Source organism: Pelophylax lessonae, assembly GCF_965119305.1.
Source record: "Pelophylax lessonae genome assembly, chromosome: 4".
Lineage (NCBI taxonomy): Eukaryota > Metazoa > Chordata > Amphibia > Anura > Ranidae > Pelophylax > Pelophylax lessonae.
In genome coordinates this window covers 484285587-484313412 of record NC_138771.1, presented here as the reverse complement: position 1 = coordinate 484313412, position 27826 = coordinate 484285587, and the positions used below count along the sequence as shown (strand labels likewise).

At 43.0% G+C, this 27826-nt stretch overlaps 1 protein-coding gene across 8 annotated transcripts in view; it reads right to left on the bottom strand.

Moving 5' to 3' along the window:
* Positions 1 to 393: 393 nt before the first annotated feature.
* Positions 394 to 27826, bottom strand: part of PLEKHA5 (pleckstrin homology domain containing A5) — a gene marked incomplete at its 5' end in the record, with an annotated part of 271030 nt that continues 243597 nt past the window's right edge. For 6 of the 8 annotated variants that reach the window (XM_082255200.1, XM_082255203.1, XM_082255205.1 and 3 more), the window contains 12 exons: positions 394 to 973; positions 4887 to 5008; positions 5494 to 5624; positions 6645 to 6745; positions 11263 to 11406; positions 11598 to 11807; positions 16480 to 16595; positions 16762 to 16882; positions 17986 to 18177; positions 23860 to 23906; positions 24061 to 24163; positions 25405 to 25506. In XM_082255200.1, the coding sequence (XP_082111326.1) occupies positions 4914 to 5008; positions 5494 to 5624; positions 6645 to 6745; positions 11263 to 11406; positions 11598 to 11807; positions 16480 to 16595; positions 16762 to 16882; positions 17986 to 18177; positions 23860 to 23906; positions 24061 to 24163; positions 25405 to 25506 (1362 nt within the window). In that variant the 3' untranslated portion in view covers positions 394 to 973; positions 4887 to 4913. The remainder of the gene's footprint in view (positions 974 to 4886; positions 5009 to 5493; positions 5625 to 6644; positions 6746 to 11262; positions 11407 to 11597; positions 11808 to 16479; positions 16596 to 16761; positions 16883 to 17985; positions 18178 to 23859; positions 23907 to 24060; positions 24164 to 25404; positions 25507 to 27826) is intronic. The other 2 variants (XM_082255201.1, XM_082255204.1) reach the window with 2 other exon arrangements.

Genomic DNA, 27826 nt, shown 5'->3' with positions numbered 1-27826 from the left:
TCACCATTAAGGTGGATGGAAATCTGCTGACTCATGTTTGATGGGCATTACCAAAGCAGGTAAGCACCACTGTGTACTAGAGCCCTTAGATGACTCCCAACACAGAAAACCTGTACCCATTATTTTCATTACAGAAAACTGCAACCAACCTTGTGTTTTGCCCTGCATTAGGATACACAGAGTGTGTATGCATAGAAACGCACTTCACATTGCAGTGCGCTAGGTGTGAACAGGCCCTTGTTAAAAAACTACCAATGAATTACAAAAAGACGTTTTATCATCCCAGGAATTCTGGGAATAAATTCCACATAAGAAAGATTTGGAGCAGCAAGCATAAATAACCATTTTTGATACATGTCACTTCCATGTTGAGAATAATTCTATAGGCGGGTATTAAACAACATCAACATTTATTTGGCATGTTATAAAAGGAATGAGCTATGAACATTTGTATTTGGACCTACTTACATCATGTGTGGTGAATTGTATAATGATAATAATTACATTTTTACACTCTGTACCAGTAGAAGTGCCTTTTTATTGCTGCACAGATTCCCTCCTGGAAGAATTGCAGATCCCATGAAGAGGCAGTGACTGCAAACACAGCGGGGTGAATGATGTAAACTCAAAGATCAGAAAATGGCACATATTAAATATAAATATATAGAGATTTTTACAAATTAAGTGTAAAATTATATACTGTAGTCTCTTATAATATAAGTCTGGTGGAGAAGATGAAAGGCGGATGTGTGGCGATGAACAGAAGCAGAGCAGATAAGTGTTCATGATGAAAGGAAACCTCCTCCGTCACCCAGCAGGAAAGTCTCACATTTTGGCTCTTAAACCTTCATGTGCAAGAAAACAAAGTAGCAGCAAGCGGGAATCTAAGTCACACGGCAGCGCCATTCCAATTTTGGTTAAAAACTGTACAATAAAAAATCGCACAACGTCCTCCGCGATCGCAGCATCTGGACTGAAAGATAAAACACAGCGTGAGATCGAGCATTACATAGAACATTTGGGCTCTTTCATGCTTGGGCATTCATTTTCCAGTGTAGGCACAATTATAGCACTTGTCAAAGTCTAATATTTTACATTGGCCATGTTCTTACCAGCATGCTGCAACCAGATGTAATCGCAAAAAAGGAACCTACCTGCAGAATTCTTGATGCATTTTCTTCCCATTTGTGTACTTACCAAGGCTGTTCATGATGCATCTAAATTACACTATATGGCCAAAAGTTTAACCCCTTACCATCACACAGATGAGCTTGTTGGACATCCCATTCCCAAACCACTGATATAGAGTTGTCCCCACTTTGCAGCTATAAAAGCCTTCATGCTTCTGTGAATGCTTTCCACAAGATTTTGGAGTGTGTGGAAATGTGTGCCAATTTGTGAGGTTAGGTAAAGATATTGGATGAGAAGACCTAGATTGCAGGGACATATCCCCAAACTGTTGTCACACGATTTAAAGCTGAACTCCAACTTTCTTTTCACTAGAACTGAATAAAATGATCAATCCCAGCATAGATCATACCACTGTACTGTGTTGCTCTGTTGTCTGCAGATCCCCTGATATTCTGGGTTTAGTTGTGGTTTTGTGTCATGTGACTCTGTAAATCCTGCTGCTAGACTCTGTCCCACAGCCATATCCTGAAGTGCCCAGAGTCTGTAACACTCCCCTTTGTAGTCTTTAGACCCTGTGTAATATAAATACTAGGGATCGACCGATTATAGGCAAAGCCGATATATCGAGGGCCGATATGCAACTTTCCCGATATATCGGAATCGGCACCGGAGGTTACCGATATTTCAGGAAAGTGCTTGTACCGGAGTGATGCCTGCAGCTAGAGGCATCACCCCGGTACCGGCGTCCATAGTCGACAGTCGGCTGTCTTGTAATGACAACCGATGCGGCTGAGAAGCCGGACGGCTGTCATTACAAGGAGTGGGAGGGGACATCCCCCCCTCCCGCGGCTCGCACAGGTCTCCTGTCCCTCCGGGAGACCCGGCAACCAGCCTGCATGGCCGCCGAAGACCCGATCAAAGCCTTATTCGGCTCTGATCGGGTCTCCATTAAAAAACCCGGAAGTGATGTCATGACATCACTTCCGGGTATTGGCACCAGATTAAAAAAAAAATGACAGCATTCAAAACAGCCAAACTTGGCTTTTTTAATGCTTTTAAGTGCAGAGGAGGGGTTTGTGGTCTTGAAGACCACCAGATCCCTCCACAAGAGTACCTGTCAGGAAAAAAAAAAAAAAAAACGATATCGGTCAATAACTAATTAAATACTTTCTCAGCTCTGATGGTGGGTGGGACTGAATACATTCTAATTAGCATTCAACCCCGCCCAGTCACACCTACAGGAGGAGTCTAAACCTCCCAAGTCCTGCCTCACAGATCACAACATTATTCTAGGAGGAAACACCTTCACACACAGCCTGTTCTGACAGCTAGCTGTGCTACTGCGGGGTAGGATTAAATGGATCTCAATTGCCCAGTTAAATATGCCGACCAGTGTGAACAGCGAGAGTCCCACCCATCATATCCCGCCCTCCCAGAGCCCTGCTCTCTGTGAAATAATTAATTTACATATGAAGGAAACAAGTTCATTATATTGTATTAGTATTCTATGTAGTGTATTCTTGCAGTAAGGCAGTATCCCTTGGCATGCTGCAGGACAGGAATGACACAGACACAGAAACCTGCTATATACAGCTAAAGGAAATAAGTTAGACACAGATTGACAGTGTGGACTGGGGGTTCACTCACACAGTGCATCTGTTGCTTGGGGGAGGAAAAGCTGGAGTTCTTCTTTAAGTGCACAATTGTCTAAAAGGTCTTTGAATGCTGTAGTATTACCAGCACCCTTCACTGGTAACACCTAACTTCGTCATTTGGTGGGGTCTACATACTTTTGCCAATATAGTCTGGGTCTAAAACAAGCTTAAAAGGCTAAGTTCACCTTTTTACCCCCCCCCCTAAATTCCAGCTCCCCTATATACCAAAATAGCATTAATGTAATTTTATTGCAGACATAAAAAAGCTTTCTATTTATCCTACACAGCCCTACCTCAGTGACAGTGCTTATGGTATAAAAAAAACTTAATTACTTCTTGGACGGACCTTAGGACATGAAAACTGCTAAGACACAGGGAGTTCACCAGCTGACCTCATTAACACGCATTCTGCATCTGTTCTCTACCTTCCAGGAGATCGCTCCCACCTCTGCAGGTGCATGTTTTTCCAATGCAGTCAGTGATAACCGTTCTCACTAAATACAAAGCCAGTGATTGTTTATTTAGCAAAGTGTGCAGAAGCAGAGTGATCAGATAACAGTCTGATTAGATCAGAGCTGTAGTATTGAAAACAGAAGTATGTCCCAGGGACTGTAAAGTTCACCATACAATCAAAATGTACAATCTCCTTAAGATCTACTATCAACTATGTAGCGCAAGGGCCTGCCTGACTGAATACAGAGTGATTGGATAGATGGTGTGTCTTATTATATAGTTTTGGCAAATCTAAAGGAGATTGTACAGAGAATGGCCACCTTTATACACCTAAAATTAACAAGTTGCAATTTCGGTGCCAATAATTGTTTATCGCACACCAAACACAGAAGCAAAAACACATTTTGCCACATGAAAAAATGAGCGACAAATGCAGTAAAACACCTTTAAAAAAACACCGTAAAAAAAAGTGCAACACCAAAAATGTCTCATGAGCTATATTGCCACATGTAGTGCAGCCCATTGAAATCAACAGGCTGCCTTATACATGTCACAGGAAAAGCGCGTGCACAGAAAATGCATACTTTGCCGTGAGTTTTTAGAAACACGCTACAAACGCAGTTTGACATGTGCTCAGAAATGCATAGATGTGAATGGAGCCTCGTTGTCCTTGCATAAACACACCAATTTCACTTTCATGCCCCATTCACATTTAGCATAGTGGGGGCACACTTTTTTTGGCTTGTTTTTCCCGTGACACGCATAGGACACCCTGTTGATTGCAATGGGCTGCGCTACACGTGGCAAAGTAGCACATGGAACATTTTGGCGTGTTGGCGCTTGTTTTTTCATGTGACAAAATGGGTTTGCGTTTCTTTGTTTGGTGTGCCATTAATAGCACCCTAAGCGCAACTTGGTACTTTTAGGTGTATAAAAGGTGGTCACACACACACTATATAATCTGGTTGCGCAATTTCTGTACAATCTCCTTTAGATTAACCAAAACTATACAATAGGACGACACCCCAGCTTTCCAACCAGGCAGGAACTTGCACTACATAGTTGATTGTAGATGTAAAGGTGATTTTAAAATCTGATAGTATAGTGTATGGTGAACTTTACAGAACACCCAGAGCACACTTCTCCTGTTTTCAACACTACAGCTATCCACATAGGCTGTTATCTGAAAAGCTCCTGCACACTCTCCCAAATGAAAGATCTATGCAAGATGAAGGTATGAAAGAAAAAAAAAAAAAAAATCAATCACTGGCTGTGTATTTAGTGAGAATGGCGATCACTGACTGCACTGGAAAAACGTGCACCTGCAGAGGTGAGTGGGCACAATCTCCTGGAAGAGGGAAGGCAGATGCAGGGTGTGTGTTAATGAGGTCAGCTGGTAAACTTATTCCTGTGTCTTAAGTTTTCCCATCTTAAGGGTTGTCCAGGAAGGAAGTTTTTTTTCATATACAACAAAAACTGACACTGAGGCAAGTGCTATGTAGGATAAATAAAGCTTTTCTTTTCTGCAAAAAGTACAATTAATGCTATATTGGTACATAGGGGGAAAAAAGAACATTGTGTTTAACATACACTAAAGACATGCTTCTAAGCACAGGAAGAACATTATATAATGACCGGTCTTCTTACATGCTTGTAACTTGAATCATCCCACAGCTAAACACACATGAAGTGGGATCCTTCCGTCAGCTGTGGCTGCTTTGCTGTCACTGGTAGTGTTGGTGGCTCTGAAAGGGGAGCCAGATTCCCAGCTAGGAAACAAAAACAGGAAGAGGACATTACTCAACTGCATTTTGCTTCTCTACCACCTAGGGGCAACATCTGCTTCTGTTTTACAGGATATCTAAGCTTGTGTAGGGAAACAAGGATACCCTAATTTCATTTGTTAAATCGGAACTGGACCCCTCTATCCTTTACAGCCAAGGAAGCTTCTATCTTGGCCTCTGTTTGATCTGCAGTTGCCATTGTGCTGCACATGTGATCAGTTATGACACCAGCCATTTGATGGCTTGACAGTTCAGCACAAGAAAGTGTAACAGTTATAATTCTTAGCATGTCCTGAATGTGTCTTGGAAAACAGTAAAATCAATGGGTTTAGTTCTGCTTTAAGTATTAGAGGTACATAAAGATGTAGTAATGCAGCGATTACAAAAAAACAGTGTGAGCGTCACGGAACTCAGCCAAGCACAAATACCCCAGGGCTTAGACTTCAGACAACCCCATGCTCACATCTCACCCTCTAGGGATGCATGTCTTCTCAGGGTGTCAGCCGAAAACTCATAGGCAAAGAGAATCCCGCTGTGCTCCTGGTCCCTTGGCTTCTCCTCACTCTCTGTATAGGTCAGGACAGATGTCACAACCTGTAAACTGGAGGGACCGCACAGAACACGTTACAGATCTGGAGAGAGGTGGGAGGTGTCTACATCTATTCTGCTCAGATATATGGACTGATGGTGAGAATGGTCTACATCTATTTTGCTTTGATATATGGACTAGAGATGGCCATCAATCACTATCCAGCTGATGAAGTATACAAAGTACATCATGTCCTGCAATTTACACACACACACACACACACACACACTTTACATACAATACTATGCACAAGTTTTAGGCAGGTGTAAAAAAATTCTGTAAATAAGAATGCTTTTCAGAAATAGAGGTGTTAATAGTTTATTTTTATCAATCAACAAAATGTAAAGTGAATTAAAAGAAGAGAGATCCAAATCAATATTGGATGTGACCACCCTTTGCCTTCAAAACAATATAAATTCTTCTGTGTACACTTGTACACAGCTTTGGAAGTAACTCGAAAGGTTTAAAACATCTTGAGAACTAACCCCAGATCTTCTGTGGATGTCGGCTGCCTCAAATCCTTCTGTCTCTTTATGTAATCCCAGCCAGACTCAGGAATTTTGAGATCAGGGCTCTGTGGGGGCCAAGCTATTACTTCCAAGACTTTTTGTTCTTCTATACAACAAGGAGTACTGGAAGTTATAGCTTGGCCCCCACAGAGCCCTGATCTCATCATCATGGAGTCCGTCTAGGATTACATGAAGAGACAGAAGGATTTGAGGCAGCCTACATCCACAGATTTGTGGTTAGTTCTCCCAAGATGTCTGGAATAACCTACCTGTGTGCAAATGTAGCTAGCAGAATTGGTGCTGTTTTGAAGTCAAAGGATAGTTGTACCAAGTATTGATTTGATTGAGATTTTTCTTCTGTTCGCTCATTTTGTAAATTGATAAAAACAATTATAATATATATATATATTTTTAAAGCATTTTTACTGTACAGCTTTTCATCCCACCTGCCTAAAACTTTTGGACATACACACATGGAAACCGGTCAGTGGAAGTGCTGCACTGGAGATCTGGTCTCACTAACCATTGTTCCTGGGGTTCAGGTACCGGACCTGCAGTGACTGCTTCTTCTGTCACTTCATCTTTGGCATCACATTGAGAGGAAGCAGTGAGGGAATGTAAAGGCTGTGGATGGAGGAGCACGAGAGGAATGTCAATTATATGTAATAAAAATCACAGAGGATCATCACTTAAGCAAGGTCAGAATCTATATTAATCAAAGATTATTCTGTTCCACCCAACTGTTTATTCTCAGAAGGCTCCTTAGCTCCCCACCCTCTCACTGATCACAGAAGGCTTCTTTGTTCCACCCACTTCATTCTCACTAATCACAGAAGGCTCCTCCGCTAAATCCACCCCCTTATAATTGATCACAGAAGGCTACTCAGCTCCACGAAACTCATTTTTACTAGCTCCACCTGTGTATTTATCACTGAAAACAGAGGGTCCACCCATCCGCTTCTTCTAACAGAAGGCTTTTAAGGTCCACCAATCTCCTGATCACTGATCACAGGAAGCTCTTCATCTCCACTCACCTCCTTATCACTGCTAACAGGGGCTTCTCAGCTCCACCTAACTCCTTCTCAATGATCACAGAAGGCTCCTCAGCCCCACCAAATGCCTTTTCACTGTTGACAAAAAGTTCCCCAAATTCCACCCACCTCCTTCTAACTCATCACAGAAGGCCATTATCATCACTGATCAAAGTAGTCTGCTTAAGCCAACCATAGATGGATCGAATCTCAGCCAGTCCCTGCTGAACTGGCAGAGTTTCCAACTATCTACGCGCAGGCTGATTGTACCCAAGTTGATCCACATGGTACACAGCACTGAGACCATTTTGTTACATACAATGCCTTTAAAAAGTATTCATCCCCTTGACTTTTTACCTATTGTGTTACATTACAGCCTTAAGTTCAATGTTTTGTTAATTTGAATTTTATGTGATGGATCAGAACACAATAGTCTAATAAGTGGGTGAAGTGAAATGAGAAAAATATATACATAAAACTAATTTTAGAAATAGAAAACAGAAAATTGGCTTGTGCGTATGTATTTACTCCTTTGTTATGAAGCCCATAAAAAGCTCTGGTGCAACCAGTTACCTTCAGAAGTCACATAATTAATGAAATGATGACCACCTGTGTGCAATCTAAGTGTAACATGATCTGTCATTCCATATACACACCTTTTTTGAAAGGCCCCAGAGGCTGCAACACCTAAGAAAGAGGCACCACTAAGTACAAGTCAGGGTTAGGTTATAAAAAAATATCCAAATCTTTGATGATCCCCTGGAGCACCATCAAATCTATCATAACCAATGGAAAAGCATGGCACAACAGCAAACCTGCCAAGAGACGGCCGCCCACCAAAACTCACGGACTGGGCGACGAGGGCATTAATCAGAAAGGCAGCACAGAGACCTAACGTAACCCTGGAGGAGCTGCGGAGTTCCACAGCAGAGACTGGAGTATCTGTACATAGGACGACAATAAGCCGTACGCTCCATAGAGTTGGGCTTTATGGCAGAGTGGCCAGAAGAAAGCCATTACTTTCAGCAAAAAACAAAATGGCACATTTTGAGTTTGCGAAAAGGCATGTGGGAGACTCCCAAAATGTATGGAGGAAGGTGCTCTGGTCTGAGACTAAAATTTAACTTTTTGGCCATCAAAGAAAATGCTATGTCTGGCGCAAACCCAACACATCACATCACCCAAAGAACACCATCCCCACAGTGAAACATGGTTGTGGCAGCATCATGTTGTGGGGATGTTTTTCAGCAGCCTGGACTGAGAAACTGGTCAGAGTTGAGGGAAAGATGGATGGTGCTAAATACAGGGATATTCTTGAGCAAATTCTGTACCACTCTGTGCGTGATTTGAGGCTAGGATGGAGGTTCACCTTCCAACAGGACAATGACCCCAAACACACTGCTAAAGCAACACTTGAGTGGTTTAAGAGGAAACATGTAAATGTGTTGGAATGGCCTAGTCAAAGCCCAGACCTCAATCCAATAAAAAATGTGTGGTCAGACTTAAAGATTGCTGTTCACAAGCGCAAACCATCCAACTTGAAGGAGCTGGAGCAGTTTTGCAAGGAGGAATGGGCAAAAATCCAAGTGGTAAGATGTGGCAAGCTCATAGAGACTTATCCAAAGCGACTTGGAGCTGTGATTGCCGCAAAAGGTGGCTCTACAAAGTATTGACTTTAGGAGGGTGAAAAGTTATGCACATTGACTTTTTCTGTTATTTTGTCCTATTTGTTGTTTGTTTCAAAGTTGTGGGCATGTTCTGTAAATTAAATGATGTAAATCCTCAAACAATCCATATTAATTTCAGGTTGTGAGGCAACTAAACACGAAAAATGCCAAGGGGGTGAATACTTTTGCAAGGCACAGTACATATGGTATATCAGGTTTGTTGATTAGCACAGCACTTTGCATACACATATTAATTGGGTACACCCACAGCATGTTGGATCTCTAGCATGCGATTATTGCCAGCAGCTAAAGCTACTGGTAATAACCATTATGTTCTCCCGGCAGGGACGGCTCCCCGTATCCCCCCCCTCCCTGCTGGGGAAACACAATAGCTCCACAGGAGGTATGGGGAATAACCTTGTGGTTGCAGGAAAGAAAAACGCATAATCTATGGCCTGCCTTGGTTCCACTTACCTACTTATCACAGAATGATCCTCAGCTTCACCCACTCTTCCTTCTCACTGAAGACACAAGGCTCCTCAGTTCCACCTACCTCCTTCTTATGGATCACAGAAAGCCCATCTGGTACACCCCCCTCTGTCTTACTGATCACAGAAGGCTCCTCAGTTCCACTCATTTCCTTCTCACTGATCACAGAAAGCATCTGAGTTCCACCCACCTTCTATTAATCGATCACAGAAGGCTATATTCAAGAGCTACCCACCTTCTTATCATTGATCACAGGCATCTCCTCAGCTCTACCCACCTCCCTATGACTGATCACAGGAGGCGCCTCAGCTTCACCCATCATATTTTTATAGGCAGCTCTTCAGCTCCACCCACCTTCTTATTACTGATCACAAAATACTCCTAAGCTTCATCCAGCTTCTTATCACTGTTCCTCAACTTCACCCACCTCACCATCACAGAAAACGCCTCAGTTCTACCCACATCTTTCTCACTGATCACAGAAGGCTCCTTAGTTCCACCACCTCCTTAAAATTGATCACAAAAGGCTTTTTAGCTCCACCCACCCCCTTCTCAATGATCAAGAAGGGTCCTCAGTTCCACCCACATCCTTCTCACTGATCTTAAAAGGTCCTTTAGTTTCACCCACCCTCCTAGTCATTGATCACAGAAGGCTATTAACCACTTGCCGACTGCCTAACGCCGATCTACGTCGGCAGTCAGCCCCTCACAGGCAAAGTGACGTAGGGCTACGTCACTAGCTTGTGAGGGTCTAGGGAGCGAGCGCGCGCCCCCGGAGGCGCACTCCCGCTCCCGCGTGGTCACGGACCCCCCCGCGCGTGTGACCAGCGGACCCGATGTCCGCCGGTCACTCTGCGATCGGCGGGGGAGAGGGAGAATGTCAGGCAGCTTGTGTAAACAAGCTGCCTGTCATTCTCCTCGCTGTAAAGACACTGATAAAACGGATCTAGTATGTAGATCCGTTGATCAGTGTCCTTACAGCTCAAGCCACAGCCAATCACAGTAGAAAGCACGCCCCTAGGGATACACACAGCCCCTCCCTTCCAAATAAAGTTAACCCCTTCACAACCAGTGTATTTTTACAGTAACAGTGCATATGTATAGCACTGATTACTGTAGAAATGTCACAGGTAACCCCAAAAGTGTCACAAATGTCAGTCAAGGGTCCGATCTGTCCGCCCCAATGTCGCAGTACCGCAAAAAAAATCGCAGATCGCCGCCATTACGCGTTAAAAAAATAAACAACAAAAATGACAAAAATCTTTCCCTTTGTTAGTAAACGCGATAACTTTTGCGCAAACCAATCAAAATACGCTTTTTGCGATTTTTTTTACCAAACATATGTAGCATAAAACAAATTGGCCGAAAATGTAAAAAAATTTTGATTTTTACTTTTTTTTTGGGGGGAATTTCATATAAAAAAATGTGAAAAATATTGTTATTTTTGCAAAATTGACGCTCTTTTTTTGTTTATAGCGCGTGATCAAAAAAATCGCACAGGTGATCAAATACCACCAAAAGAAAGCTCTGTTTGTGGGAAAAAAAGGACGTCAAATTCGTTTAGGTACAGCGTCGCACGACCGCGCAATTGTCCGTTAAAGTCACGCAGTGCCAAATCGCAAAATACCCCCTGGTCAGGAAGGGGGTAAAATCTTCCGGGGCTTAAGTGGTTAAGCTCCATCCAACTCATTTTCATGAATCACAGAAGGCACCTTAGTTTTACCAACCTCCTAATCACAGGTGGCTCTTAAGCTCCACGCACCTCCTTATAAGAGCAGAAAGCTATTCGATCCACCCACCTCCTTTTTATCATTAACAGGAATTTCCTCAGCTCTAATAACCTCCTCATCACAGGAGGCTTCTCAGGTACGCGCTCTTCCTGATCACTGATAAAAGGAGACGCCTAAGCTCCACCTACCTCGCTGATTACAGGATGCTCCTCAACTCCACCCACCTCCTTATCACTGATTACAGGAGGCTCTTCAGCTCCAGTTGCTGCTTCGATGATTTCTGGATGTAGGGATTTTGAGTTGTCCTCTCGCTCAGCTTCCTCTTTATCCTTTGTATCACTGACCGTGTTCTCTTCTTTTCTCCGCACCTACACATGGATAATCATTTAGTGCATTTGGGCAGAGATCTATTTTTTTAAATGTTGCACAGAATTATAGAGTGCACAATTTATGGCTCCAATTAATCAGCCATCTCATAGGACATACAGTACATACGGTATATTGGCTGTTTGTCCAGTAGATCCAACTTTCCTTTTTTATAGTCAATTTCATTCAGTACCTGGGTCATTTTTATAGAGTTTTCCCTGGAGAAGGCAGGACTCTGTGATGGAGAAGGCTCAGTGGACCCTAGAAAGGCAAACCCTTTTTTCTTTTCTTTCAGACAAGCAGCCTGATGTCTGCGCATCCTCTCCAGCTGTTCCTCCAGTGTCATTCGGGGTCGGGGATTTTCCATAACACAAAGGTGTTCCACGGCACTACGTGGCCTCTCCTGCAGAGCAGAAAAAAAATGTGAAGATAAAAGACAGCAATATAGCGGAACAGACTAATACTAGAGGGAATGAGAAGGGGCATGTTTTGAACAGGGACTAGTCCACCTTTGTCTGGATTACAAGAGTAGACTGTAGGAAGGACAAGGTGAAGGAGTTCAGAGACCAAGGCTAGTTGGCTGTAGTAGTTTTGACTACTGTGGGGTGGAGCAATTGAAGCAAAGGGATTAGTAACTTCAGTAGAAAAAAAAAAAACAAAAGTGTAAAACCTAGGGGTATAAGCACAGAAAACAGAATATACAGCCTGATACAGGAGGCAAGTATCGTGAGAGACAACAGACAACAGTAATAATGGCTCATGTCATGAAAACTATAACAAAGCATCATATTTGTCTTTAGGTAACCTTTATTCTCGCAGTAGTAAAAAAAAGGTTTGTCAGCCACAAGTCTGGGGAGCAAGGAACCGCATCCCAAAAGTTAAAGAATACATACGGAACAGAAATGTGGGGACTTTAAAGGCACCAGACAAAAACAATATACTACATCATATTTTAAAATTCATATCAAATTTTATTCGATACATTAAAAATACCCGGTTTTTAAAAAGGGATAAAATCCTACCCGAGGTAAGTCCCAAATTAGGGAAATAAATTTATCAAATGTTCACCGCCGCGAGATGGGAGGACTATAAATAGCCCTGCATGGTGGCGGTCTCTGTAGTGCGATCACACAGTTTGATACCTGCCACAGTGCAAGTTTATTAATCTAGTGGCTTTGGTTTCAGTTATTTTAGGTTGTTCAATAGTGTTACAACAAGTTGAATCCCTTTGAGGAATCCTTCCTGCTACATTCATTCTCTTTATCTAGCATTTTTAGGTAAGAATGCCCATATATCAGCTGGGTTGGTGCGTTTTTAAAACATACAATGGATTATTATATTTATGACAAACTTTTTTCTTTGTCAGATCATTTGCTATAGTGAAGGAGTAATTGTGCATCTAGGACCTCTTGGGCTCCCCCTTGTGGGACAAAACAAGCTAGTTGAAGTCAAGCTGTTCAAATTCCTCCTTGGAAGATATTGTCTCTCTGGTTCCTCATTGTGACATGACTGAACATTTGATGAATTTATGTCCCTAATTTGGGACTTACCAGGGGTAAAATGTTAACCCTAATGGTTCTTTCAACACTATATTTGATATTTTCCATAGATTTACATTTTGAGGACATGGTCCTCCTATGACACACTAATATCAATAGGACGGTCATTTTGTGGCTCCTGCATGGACATATACTTACCTGGTGGCACCTGTAGGGTACGAACAATTTCTCAGATAATTCATTGTAACTCTGATGTATATATGAATTGTAAATGAATATACAGCCGTGGCAAAAAGTTTTGAGAATGACACAAATGTACATTTTTATAAAGCCTGTTGCCTCAGTTTTTATGACGGCAATTTGAATATACTCCAGGATGTTATGAAGAGTGAGCAGATGAATTGTAATTAATTTCAAAGTCCCTCTTCGCCATGAAAATGAACTACCGTATTTTTCGGCGTATAAGACGACTGGGCGTATAAGACGACCCCCCTAATTTTCAAGTTAAAACATAGGTTTTGGGCTATACTCGCCGTATAAGACTACCCCCCTTCCGAAGCAAGGCAACACCATTGAAAAACATCAGATTTCTAAGAGATCTCCAAGGTACCCCAAGTACTGGAATACATGTAATCTCTCATAATATCTCCAAGGTACCCTAAGTATAAGTATTACCAGTAGATGTAATCTCAAGACACTGGCTGTGTGGGAATCCTGTACCGGTATACCGTATGTACCGTAGCTTCAGCTACATACAGTATACAACGCTGAGCTAATCACAGTGAGCGATGTATTCTATTATTGAATGCAAAGCCTGCTCGGATTGGCAGAGTCAGAGAGGCGGGCTGATGTTACTCCGCCAATCCAAGCAGGCTTTGCATTTAATAATAGAATACATCGTTCTCTCTGATTGGCTCAGCGCGGCATACTGTATGTAGCCAAAGCTACGGTACATACGGTTTACCGGTACAGGATTCCCACACAGCCAGCGTCTTGAGAGATTACATCTACCGGTAATACTTATACTTAGGTTACCTTGGAGATATTATACTCGTCGTATAAGACGACCCCCCATTTTTGGGGGATTTTTTTGAGGTTCAAAAGTAGTCTTATACGCCAGAAAATACAGTAAATCCCATAAACATTTCCACTGCATTTGTGAACTTCGGGGGGGCTAAGTCCAGCAAGCGCCAGGACTGTCTCTTACAGTTAATTCAGCTGTGGGATCGGGGCACCACCAGTGCAGAGCTTACTCGGGAATGGCAGCAGGCAGGTGTGAGTGCATCTGCACGCACAGTGTGGAGAAGACTTTTGGAGGATGGCCTGGTGTCAAGAAGGGCAGCATAGAAGACACTTCTCTCCAGGAAAAACATCAAATACAGACTGATATTCTGCAAAAGATACAGGGGTTGGGCTGAGGACTGGAGTAAAGTCATTTTCACTGATGAATCCCCTTTCCAATTGTTTGGGACAACTGGAAAAAGATCTTGTCTGGAGAAGAAATGCGAGTGCTACCATCAGTCCTGTGTCATGCCAACAGTAAAGCATCCTGAGACCATTCATGTGTGGGGCTTTTTCTCAGCCAAGGGAAGTGGGCTCACTCACAATTTTGCCTAAGAACACAGCCATGAATAAAGAATGGTAAAAAAAACATCCTCAGAGAGAGCAACTTCTCCCAACCATCCAAGAACAGTTTGATGATGAACAATGTTTTTTTCCAGCATAATGGAGCACCCAGTGGTGTATTTTGGTTTTGTGCTGCCCTAGGAAAGACAAAAATTGGGCGCCCCCCATCCCCTCCTATGTAATTTGTCCCACCCCTTTCTGTTTAGCGGATGTGACTCCCTCCAAAATTGAACGACTACAAGTTGCAGCAAGAATACCTGAGATCTTGTGAGAGGGGGTGGGAGAGAGAGCACTTGTGCGAGAGGAGGGGATGAGAGAGAGCGCGAGGGGGGGGGGTGAGAGAGAGCGCGAGGGGGGGGTGAGAGAGCGCAAGAGGAGGGGATGAGAGAGTGAGAGAGAGCGAGAGATGAGAGAGTGGGAGACCTCCTAGCCCTGCCTGCAGTCCCTCCTGCGCCCCCCTGTCTGTGGGTAGGTGTGTGTGATGCACCTACCTCCCGCCCGTCCTCGTCCTCTGGGCCCTCCGTCAGCCTGTCTTCCTGTTGATGTCCTAGCTGGGAGCGGAGAGGAGGTTTGAGAAGGAGTGCAGGCTCTAGGAGGTGCCAGGTATCATGCCCCCCCTGCTGCTCAGGTCAAGGTGGTGCCGTGGCAGTGGAGGTCTTCTCCCTCCCGGGCTCTCGGTCTTCCATGGTCTGCCGGCTGCCTGCTTGGTGTGTGAAGACGCCGCAGGTCAGCAGGTGCAGTGGTGGCTGCTGTCGACTGTGGATTTTGCTCTGTTGCCCTGCACCCCGCTGTCACCAAACTGGTGGGACACTTTGGGCCCCACGAGCACTAGGCACGGAGGAAGAGGAAGGTAAATCCTCCTCCACTTTGAATTATAGGCAGGGCTAGGGAGTCACTGCTGTGACATCACTGGTTGCTAGACGCCAGGTGGCTCTAGCAGCCAGTGACCAATAGAGTCTCAGATGGAGGCGGGGGTGGCTATGTTGCTGCCCCCTAGGCCTTGTTGGCCTACTCCAAAATACAGCACTGGGAGCACCTTGCCATAAGTCAAAAGTGATAACGAAGTAGCCTGGGGAAAAAAAATATCTAAATTTTGGGTCAATTGCCAGGAAACTTTCCAAACTTTAATCCCATTGAGAACTTGTGGTCAGTCCTCAAGAGGTGAACAAACCCCCCCCAAAAGTTCTGACAAACTCCAAGCATTGATTATACAAGAATGGGCTGCCATCAGTCACTATGTGGCCCAGAAGCTGATTGACAGAATGCCAGGGCAAATTGCAGAGGTATTGAAAAAGAAGGGTGAAGACTGCAAATATTGACTCTTTGGATAAACTTAATGTAATTGTCAATGAAAACCTTTTGAAATGCTTGTAATTTTACTTCAGCATACCATAGTAACATTTGACAAAAAATATAAAAACACTAAGGCCGCAGACTTTGTGAAAATTAATATTTTTGTCATTTTCATAACTTTTGGTAGATAACAGGGCTGTATGGTCCATGTGACATTTTCTCTAAATGTGTACTTTTTCTGTCCACAGTAAATATCTTGTACAGTATTTAAAAGGTCTCCAGAAAAAGCCATTTTTTGGCGAAACATATTGAGCAAAAATCGCTGTACTATATACCTGGATCGCATGCGATCTTTATTCAAATCTCTTTTTAAAATCAAGTATATTTAATGTACCTAATAAAATTTGATGTGTATTTTAAAATATGATTTACTATACTGTTTTTGTCTGACACCTTTAAAGTCCCCAAATTTGTGTTCCATATTCTTCAATCTTACAGGTTGCCCATTGAGTTTGTGTAAAGTGGTAGGTTTAGTATCATTGACATGAGCCATTGGAGAATAACTGACCTATAGTCCAGGGGATGGGATCTAGAGACCTTCACCGGGGAATGCTCGGTAGAGCCGTAATGTAACCGAACATAATGAAGTTCACTTACCGATTTTGCCTCTGGTTTCCTAGTCTTCCGTAAGGTGACATAAGATGCTATTGTAGTGGATTCAAGTGGAGGAGACTTTGTTCTTGGAGGAACAACACCGACTGGAAAGTGTGAACCTAAATGTAGCAACAAGTCATCATTACTGTCACAAGTAATGTTTTATTGTACAACTATATAAGATATCTATACTCCGTATGACAATGCCCTGTTCTATATTTTCTCTGTGCAATATACAGGACATATACTACTATACATAAGACATTGAGCGTTTTGATCATATACCTTTGTTAGTTGTACTTTCCATGTCCAGAGTGAGATCAGTCTTGTCCTCACCATTTGACTCATCCACTTCAGCTACTGTGGTCAGCTCAGGTTCACTCTTGTACAGTCTGTAATCTGGGCCCTGCAAGACACCAGTGACTGTCATATTAGCTTAGTCCTGCTTTGATACAGAAGACATCCCCAAATAGGTCACTGCATAGCAATATGGAGGCAGAACCATGATGATGAAAATGATAATGTTCACAATTTGCAAGACATCTTCATGGGTTACACATTGTATGTTTACTCTTAAGCTGGCCATACACAATTCAATTCATTCAGCCTATGGGAAAAAATCTAAAGTCAGCCATAGATAGTTTGAATCTCATCTGGTTCAGCAGGGACAGTCCTAGATTCGATCCATGTATGGGCAGGCTGATTGTACGTAATTCGATCCATCTATCAATGTGGGTACAAACAGCATGTCGGATTTTTAGCATGTGATTTTTGTTAGTAGCTAGCTATAATGTAGTTGCTTGCAATAATCACTGTGTTCTCCTAGCAGGGACAACTCCCCATGCCCTCCCTCCAGGAGAACACAATAGCTATGTGGGTGATTTCCCTATCAACATTGAGGGGAAAAAAATCTCTTTCAGCTCGTGGTTGAAGGAAAGAAAATTGCAGACTGTATGGTCCTAAAATATGTGAAAAGATTATGTAGGAATATAACCACCACAGTAAGGAAAACACAACAGGGACACAATACATTTTATAACATAAATGTTGCCCTCTCAGCTCATCCTTGGACAATAAAAGAATTGTTCACACAATGTATCAGGCTATCATGACCATCTAACCACATCAACAGTTTTGTATGTAGAGGGGTGTAGATTCTCAACCGTATAAAGTTTACATTTTGGGATGAATAGCCATTATTGGCAGGAAATTCAAGCAAAATCCAACACAGCATATAAAATGGAAACACAAATGAACACAGAGAACCAAAAGTACAGTTTTCATTCATTCAGGCTTCACCTCAAACATCTTCTGATAAAAAAAAAAAAAAAATCAGCAAAAAAAACAACCCATAATATGGAAATCATGAGTTGCTGAGAGATGCCTTTATTATATAAAAAGATTGAGGAAATGAACACATATTTGGAAGTTCACAGAATGGCATAAATGGGGGACAAGGTTGACAGTGGATGGACATGACAGAGGAATGGTGCAGGTTCAGTTTCTTACACAATATGATCCATTTCTTTGATTAACCTGGATATGATGAGAGGTCTTGTCATCAGGGAGGTGGACTGGGCCCCGGCTGTAACACAGCAAGGACGAGCTGCTATCACTGGGTATAGGGGGAAGAATAGGAGCTGGATCGGTAAAGTCATAGGACCGAGGGAGCGGAGGACGTGGTGGGACAAGCTCCTCTTCCTGGAGATTGTAGAACAGGCAGTTTATTGAGAAGTACAGTAAAAGTACACATCTATCCCTTCTAGTATGACATCAAATCTGTCAGTATCAGACCAACAACTTATTTCTTTCCTGAACCACACAAGATATCTCTGATGTTTAATAGCTCTGCTATCTACTGGTTGGTGATCACTTCATTAATATAATTGTTAACCACTTCTTCTATAATTGTTAAGCCTGCTCTCCCCCATATTTTTCATTCTGGATACCTAGAGTTTTTATTTGGTAAAAGGTCTGGATACTTACATTTTTGTTTTCTAAGTTTTAAATAGGAAAAAATAGTTTAAAAATGCACTTTCCTGTGAGGTTACCAAACTCAAGTTTCTCAGTTAGGATCCATTAACATGAGCCTGACTTGGAATGCAGCAGCTGGTGTGCATTGTGAACCGGCTGTACCAGTGCATTGTTGATGCGTCAATTTAAAATAAATAAATAAAAAGTAGAACTTTATTAAAATGTCACATGGTTCTATCGGCTGGCACATGGCAGCCTGCGCAACACTGGAAAAAAGTACTGCACACAAAGCAGTGGTATGCACTGTCCACACTTGAGAAAAGGTATTTTTGCCTTGTATTGTGGAGGGACTGCCCTGGAATAGCCACCCAACACAGTCCCACCTCTCCTGGGGTGAATGGACCCTTAGTGATCTCTTAAATTTCAAATGACATTTGTGCAGTTTTTGAGTGTCAGGCACTCACACAGTAACTGCTAATGTAATGCAGAGGATCTGGTGTTTATTTTGGAACCTAGAAGTAAAACCAAGAGAGGGGATTTTTTTTTTCAAGAATTATAACTTTTTACATTGATTTAAAATAAAATTAAAAAGGAGAAGTAGGGGCAAAGCTCTACTTCTCCTTGGAATCACAGAAGTGCACTTAGATCTGCACTCTTGTGACCCGTATTCAGTTGGCAGTGGACTAAATCCCGCTGTCCTTTGGCGTCACTCAGCTGGTCCAGACCCTGGAGAGATCCTGACTTTAATGTTGGGACCCAACCAGATATCTGAACTGGTAGCTGGCTCAACGGAATGAGGACTGACTGAGAACTGAGATATCAGCGGTCTGATCGCTAAGTTCTCGATCTAGAGGCGTCAGGGGACAAATGCTGCATCAGATTGATGCTCCATCCACCTAGGTGAGTATAAAGGTTTGTTTTTTTTATATTTCCGAACTTTTCTTTTAATGAGTTTTGCCAAAAACATTCCTACTCATTACAGCATTCTCGATACATTATGAAGTGCTCAGCTTTGTAAATTAGCATTCTTGGTTTACCTGTAAAACTCTTTTACCTTTTCTTGGAGTACGTCACAAGAAACAGGGCACTTTGAATTAATGACTACTTTGGTTATGTTGCTACCTTCAGGTGAACGGACACTAGCCAAAAAAAGCAGGAATTGCCTGCCAAGGAATAACCCCTCCTTGTTCAGGTAAATCTCAGTTTTGTAGCAAGCAAAGAGGAACAAAGAGCGGAGGGATCCCTGTGTCCTGTGATGTACGCCTACAAAAGGATTTTACAGCTAAACCAAAAATCTTAATGTCTTTATCATCCATACATCACAGGACACTTCATATTCATGACTACTCGGGATGTCCCAAGGCAATGAACAAGAGGAGTGGGCAACAGAGCAACAAGGCCAGCAGGCCCAAAACCTAAAAACAGAATAGGGAACCCCCACTTCAAGACTTTTTGACCCACAAACGGAAATACAGAAATGCCCTTTATCTTGTAAACAGGTGAAAAAAGAAGGTTAAGTGGAGCCAAGGCATAATTCAGGGACACAGCAAATGCCTGAGGATCCCCGGACCAGGACATAACACTGTCTACTTTGTTGTTAAATTGGGACAGCACAAGATCCATATCTGGTGTCCTCCACCACAGACAAAACTGTGCGAACATCCTTGGACGATGGGCTCATTTTCCTAGGAAAGTCTACCTGCCAATTTTCAATGCTGGGAATGTGCACAATGGAGAGGGCTAGATAGTTCTGCCCAAAACAAGTTTGAGTCCACTTCTTCCTGAGCAGGGTGACTTCTTATCCCTCCTTAATAGTTGATGTACGCCACCGCCGTGGCATTGTCTGACTGCACCATGATGGGGAGACCCCGAAGGTAGACAGATCAGTGTAAAAGAGCCATCCGATTCGCCCAAAGATCCAATACAATCATCAGGAGTCAAATGTATTGGCATATCCAAGGACTTCTGATGTTTGTTCTGTAGCAACTGGATACAGAGTTGAAGAGCTCTGGAGTGAAACTGGACACCACACAGCAGATCCCTTGTAGTTTGTGCCTTCCTGATTCCATATGGCCACAAAGGCTGATAGACGTCTCCCAACCCGCTAGCTGTTCACAAAAGAAACTCTTCTTGTATTCTGAAGGTGGCATCAGTTTCTGACCTATCACCTGTATGTGATTACCTGTACCGCCTTCCATTAAGGGCAAGAATTTGCTTTTCTTGGCTTTGTCCAAACAAGTGCTAACCCTCAAAGTAGGTCCGCCAACCAACACTTGAACCATGGGATCCTTCTCATATCGACAGACATTTTGTTGATTTGGGAAAGCTGATTTTTGAGTCTTTAAGGGCATCTACCAAGAAACTCAAGGCTCTCTGAAAATCTCCCCTCCCCCCCCCCCCCATTCCCACTTGCATAATGCTTGCTGAGTGTCTGTAGGACTGAGAGGAGTGTCGGTCCATGCCAGACAACTAAGTGGCAAGTTACCGCCTATAAACAGATGTCACAAGTGTCCCAATACTTGCAAAGCACTGAAGCTGAACAGTAGGTCTGCAAAGGTTCTCCTGTGGAAGAAACCCTCTAGCCCAAGCTGAGGCTAGGACTAGATTCAGATACTCCAAACCATGTGTAGTTTCCAGCAAAAGTTTCTGAAGGTTCAGGATCCACTTCAACTGCTGTAACATCAAAACCAAGTGGTGGTGCCAAAAAAAGCACAGCAGAGTCAACACTGGAATGAGCACCTTGGTAAATACTTAAGGTACAGACAAAAGGTTGATGGGCTGGGCTACAAACTGATAGTGTAGGGGTCCCACAGCAAAGCTTAGGAATCACTGATGCGCTGGAAAGATGAGGACATTAAGGTAAACATTATCGATATACACCAAAGACAGAAAATCTCCCTGTTGAAGGGAGGCAATGACAGATTTGATGGAATGAATGCAGAATTTTCGGACTAGGATGAAGACATTTAGAGCTGGGCAATGGCATTTTGATCCAGAATACCCAAGAGGGTGTGACAGAGACCCGCTAATCTGTATGTGACACAGGAAGGTTGGAGGTGAGAAACTAAGAAAAGGCAGAGAAGAAAATGTATTTGTAGTCCTGAGATACTACCTCCTGCTCCCAGCATCTGAGATGCCAGCTGTCAAAGCTTCACAAAGATTAACAAACGTAACAAATGTCCCTCATAGAAGTAGGTACAAACCTTTATGCTGAGGAAGGCTTGTCTAAGAATTCGGCAGACTGAGTTTGAGATTTTTGGGGCAGACAGCGAGCCAAGTTTGGGGCAGGGTTTATTCTCGATGTGGAGGTCGAGGGACTGGAGAACTGAAAGGATTGTTGCTTAACAGTCAGAGAGGGAGAAGACTTTACAGTACGTTACTTCGGTTTCATTCACTGAGAAAGATGGATGCTCTTGCCACCAGTAGCATGCTTGATAATAAAATCAAGGGTCGGTCTGGAGAGCCATCCTGAATTTGAACACTACAGTCATCTGCTCCATGTGTTCAATAAGCAAGATCTTAACTGCAGCAGTGGTTATAGCTCTTGTAAGGGATTTTGATCAACCAGGCATGGTTTGACAAAGTAAAATTGCAGCCAGGATCACAAAAGGCAGGGAGGGCCAGCAAGAACAGAGCTCTAGAAACAGCTTATCGATTGGGTCCTGGTGGATAGGTGTATCCTCCACTGGTATAGTGCCAGAAACAGCCGGATCCATAGTAGGAACACACCACATTTGCAAAAAATCCTCAAACATACAAGACTATTAAGTGCTTGGAAGAGTGAATAACTTTCCAATCTCCACAGAAAAATAGTTTCCAAACTCCATACAGAAATGGTGAAAAAAGTGAGTTCAGAGGCAAAAGGTGACTCAAAGCTGGAGACAGCACTGATAGAAGGCAAATGGCTAATCCTCCATTTTGAAGTGAAGCACACTGCATCAATAAAAGCCATAATGGTCTATTTTAATATGGGAGTAATAGCAGTGGCTTGTGACTTCTAATGGGACTCAGCCATGGACTGGAGTGACACAGAATCACACAGTCTCTGTAGCTGATAGCATGGAGGCTACTAATGCCGCAGGTAACTCAGATAAGGGATGTGTAAGACTGGGATAATGCTTGAGGCCTCTGTGATCAGAGTCAAATAAATGGGTGATTTGGGCCATAAATTCTTGATTGACATGGTAAAGACCTGTCACCTAATGAAGCTAAAGAGGATTCTGAGGACAGAACAAGCTCTACAAGTAGAGGGCAATTGGATTTCAGGCTGCAGACATTGGTACCATCAGATGATTCAATACAGGTAGATCCAGAGTTAATAGAAAGAAATCTGGGAGCACCCAGAAATGTGGGACGGCCATCTCCCCGCCCTGTCTAGAATCAGACATGTTGCAACCTCCTGGTACTGGGAAAGAGTGTGAAACACGCATTACAACCATCCAGTGGATGAGTTTAATGCTCAGTCTCTCCATTCCATGGAAAATCAAAAGGAACAGGAAGTATAAGCACCCAGTGATCTATGTTAGCGAGGTAGCTTCCTATGCTCTGCCTGACTGGCCTACTCAATGAGTCTTGAGAGAAAGGACAAGCAGGCAATGTCAGAGTCTGGACCCAGAAAACTCTCCACATTTAAATTTTTACCAGAACGGAGTTTGAAAGACACCTAATGTGGAACCCACATAGGTAATTTCCAGACTATCCTGCAACATCCATTTCAGTGGGGTCCAAACCGATAATCCAAATGCCAGACTGAGGACACCCACGCTTTATAGCTGCAATTAAATAGGCAAAGCTCTAGCAGCAATGTAGAGAAGAGTTTTGATTAAAGAAAAAGGAAATAAAGTGCTAGCAAAAAATGAGTTCATCTTTAATACAGCAGAGCTACAGAATAAGCGTCCAGCGGCCCAGGGCAGTAGCAAAAACATGCCAGTGGAGGGAAGGGTTATCCTGGGATGGCCTACAGCTTTGTTTACCAGTATCAAATCCTCTGATAGGTGGCAGACGGTTAAAGACTTCCGTTTTCCCTTAATTGGGGAGAAAGAAAGGTCATTATTGCAGTGATCTGTCATTTCAAGGTTAGCCAGAATGGAGCTGCTCTGGTCTGCCCTATTTAATGATGGCTGTTGTGTTGCAGCTCAGACATGCTACTGATGTCTCAGCACTCCCTTTAAACACAGAAAATCTGAAGCTAGAAATAGCTCCTATCGACTGCGCTGTAGGATCAAAAACTCAGGAGCTGCTTGATTTAGGTTTAAGACTTAGTGCTGCACCACAGCTCTCATTAACAGCTGATGGTTACAACAATAAACATTGAGCCGAGGAGACTACCCCAAATTGCTTTCCTAAGTTGTTCAGACTTCAGCTTTCTACACAAACAGCACCCAAGCCATGCACCACAGCAGCACCTACCTCACTGGTACTCTTCCCTGAAGAAAACAAGTTGGAGTCAGAAGCATCTGCAAAAGGACAAATATAAAATCAGTGATCTTCCACACAATGGATATGCCTCCTGTCCAGCAATCTAGAGAGAAGAGACATGTTCCCTTCCTGTAATTTATAAAGACTTCATGGACCTCACGTAATATATCTAAACAGACAGACATTACCCACCTGCTGATCTTTGCTGCTTATGTTTGCTCAGTCCCTCCATCACGTCTTGGATCCTCCAGATCTCTTTCTGCATCTGTGCCCTTTGTATGCCGGCCGTCTCTGTCTGTTCAAACAATTAGGTGTCATAAATAGAGAGTGATCAGGAGTGAATAATGAGTAAGTGATCACTAATATAGGGGGAAGGTGGAGGTTAATTTTCACTACAAGTGACCACCTATGCGGGAAGGGGGGGGGGGGGGGCAAGGGGTGGTGGTCTGGGTGGATGGGTGAGATTGCTCATCATTACCGTCAATGCAAGGGAGGGGGGAACTTTAACTGGTACTGATACCAGTTACTGGGGGTTATTATTGCGCCTACTGACACTAATACCTGGGGGATATTTTTGCATCCAATTCCACCGAAGCTGAGGGTTACTATTGCATCCACTAACATCACTGCATGGAGGTTATTATTGTGTTTACTGACACCAATTGCCGGGGGTTATTATTGCGTCCACTGACACCAATGCTGGGGGATATTATTGCACCCACTGACAATGATATGGGCTAATACTGCTTTTACTGACACCAGTGCTGGTGGTTATTATTGCATCCACTGACACCAAAATTGGGGGTTATCATTGCAGTTACATCACTGCTGAGGATATTGTACTCCAAATCCTTCAATGTGCATTGTAATAAGCTTCAAAAAATGCAGGAGGACCAACATTTTTGGACATTTAAGTGCAAGATTGTTATGCTATTGAGCAGCCCTTGGGAACTGTTAGGGCTGCACCTGAGGCATCCCATAGTTTTCAAGTTGACTACCATTGCGCTAATAGACAATATAGGACTGTACCTGGAACTCCTCCTAGGGCCTGGAACAAGTGACAACTCTAATGGATATAAAAGATTGTACCTTGTCCTCTCCTTAGGGTTCGGGTCATGTGACACCTCTAAAGACTGTACCTGGACTTCTCTCGAAGAATCGGGACTTATGACAACCCCTAATGGGTAATATAGAACTGTAATGGGTAATATAGGACTGTACCTGAACACATACCTAGAGCCCAGAACATGCAATACATCTAACAGATAATAGGCTAATGTAGGACTGTTCCTGGACCTTTATGGACCAGAATAGGTGGCATCTCTAATCATTAATAAAAGACTGAACCTGGATCAAACCCCCATGCAGAAACCCAGACATATGACAATTTCTACTGATTAACATAGGGCTGTATCTGGAGCTCCCTCAGGGACTGAGATATAGCACAACCTCTACTGGGTAAAGTAGGTCTGTACCTTGACCCCCATAGGGACCAGGACATGCAACATCTCTTATGGCCAATATATAGGACTGTACCTGGACCTCCCCGAGACGTTCCAATCGTTCCCTCAGCTGGTTTCTGGCAGTGGTGACTTCTCGCTCTAACTTGTCATAATCTCTCCAAGCTCGTTCCAGCTCCTGCATAAAACACAACCAGAGATGTCTCCACCATTGTTTTACTGGCCTGAAAGTAACACAGCACATGGCACTGTGGTCAGAATAGAACATGTGCTCAGAGACTGGTCTTCTACATTCCCCAAATGTCTGTGCATATTTTTGAAGAGACTGAGACCATGAAAAATTAGTTATAATAGTAGTATTATTGCAGAATGTATATCAGTATGGAATGAGCATTGTAGAATTCAATAAAAGTATTTTTAGAATCCTTTTCTGGGATTATGATAAAAAAACCAAGCTCCCTTAAGTCTTGACCATAGGTTAAATGCTGCCAGGTGAGGACACTGGCAAAGTTGTTAGACCATTTAACCCCTCCCGTTCATAGCATTCACCAGTTTTTTTTTTAGCAAGCAATCGGAGGAAAGTGCCAGGACAGAAGGAGGGGGGGGGGGGGAGAGATATCCTGTGTCCTTTACTGTTCTCCAATAGGATTTTTCCTACAGCTTACCTGTAAAATCCTTTTCTTGGAATACATCAAGGGACATAGAGCCCTAAATCATAAACATATGGGTTATATAGCCTCTTCAGGTGAAGGACACTGGTAACCAATCAGAAATTGGTTACCAGTGTATATATAACCCCTTCCACACAGCAAGTGCCTCAGTTTTGTAGCAAGCACTAAAGACCCCATAGAAGAGGGGAGGGACCTCTGTGTCCCGTGATGTACTCCAAGAAAAGGATTTTACAGGTAAGCTGTAGGAAAAAAGGTTTTTACAGACATATAGCACAGGACATAGTCTCCTTTAAGTCTTGACCATGGAATATAACTGAGGGTTGGTCAACACAGCACCGAAAGACAATAGGCCCAAATCAAGGAAAATGGTTTCCTAATTCAAAGAGCAGCTTGAAGAACCCTATGACGAAAGCTGGTGTCAGCAGAGGCCTGGATACCTACCTGGTAAAACTTCACAAATGTGTAAACAGAGGACCAGGTAGCGGCCTTGCAAATTTGTGAAACAGATGCCTGGTGTTGAAAAGCCCAAAAAGCACTGTCTGAATAGGTTCAGTAAGTCTTAACAAGGAAAGGAGGATTTCTATTCAAGGTGTAAGCCTTAGTGATAACCTGCCTAATCCACCAAAGAGATGGTGGAACAAGATGTAGGACAGCCCTTGCGTGAGACCGCAGTTTCAGAAATATAAATTCACACTGCTGGTACGGCATCTAAACAGTGTAGAAAGATCTCTTTCGGGTGTTTTGGTGCAGGCAAAGAGAAGGCAGGGTGATGTCCTGATTAGGGATGGAGGAAGAAACTACCCTTAAGGAGAAAGGAGAACCAATGCCAAGACTTTATTCAGACTGCTCAAAGGGCAAATGTTGCTCCAGCAAAATATGTCTCACAGAGTATTATTTTTCATGAACAAAAAAAAAAAAAATTAGCCAATAAAAAAACAAACAATATAACGTATACAATTGCTACACAAGTCATATTGTAATTAGATGTTATTGCAAATTATCTTTTCAATCTGCAACACTGTAATTTTCTGTAAAATACAATGCAATATGGCTACTTGAAAGCATTCTGTACACAGATAGTGTACAGAACGCCCCCAGAAACATAATTTCCTGCTTGTTCACTTGTCTTAGGCAGGCCATAGATGGTGCACAGGTTGCAGGAAATACACCTGCACAATTTCCCCATCAACACAGACAGTGCTGACAGGGGAATCCTTCCTGCCAAGCAATTGTCTTCTCCTGGTGGCTGGCTTTGACTTCCAGAAATGATTGGAGGACTTGGCTTTTGAAACTGAGGACTGCAAGGAATGAAAATAACTTTTCTGGAACCAGCAGACTTAGCCACGGGCACCTTAGTTTTCCTTTTAGTGGGTAAGAGAAATTTTCTCACCAATGATGTCCTTATTAAAAGGTGTCTATTGGCTCACAAAAGAGTCATTCTCTGTCAAACAGAATCCCCTCTCAGCATTTTTACAAACTGCCCCTGCAGACCAGTTTCACAGCCAGAGGATGTGTTCATTTGTACCAACATGAGAGCCAAGTAAAAATGTTAGCACAGGTGGTGCTCCAAAATGTCTACACAGTGGCACATTTTTACTGGAAGGAGCACCAATTTCTGGGGTACTAAAGGATCTTTTACAATCGATTCATGGTTGTACCTCTTGCGTTTGGTCCAGACTGCCAGAGTCGGACAAATGTCTATAGCAGTCACACCAACAGTTGCAAGGCCGAGCTTGAGAAAATACAAGAAGTTTTAAAAAAAAAGTACCTCAAACCTTTTGTCCATTGGGTCTTTGATAACTGGGAACACCCTCAACAGGAACCATA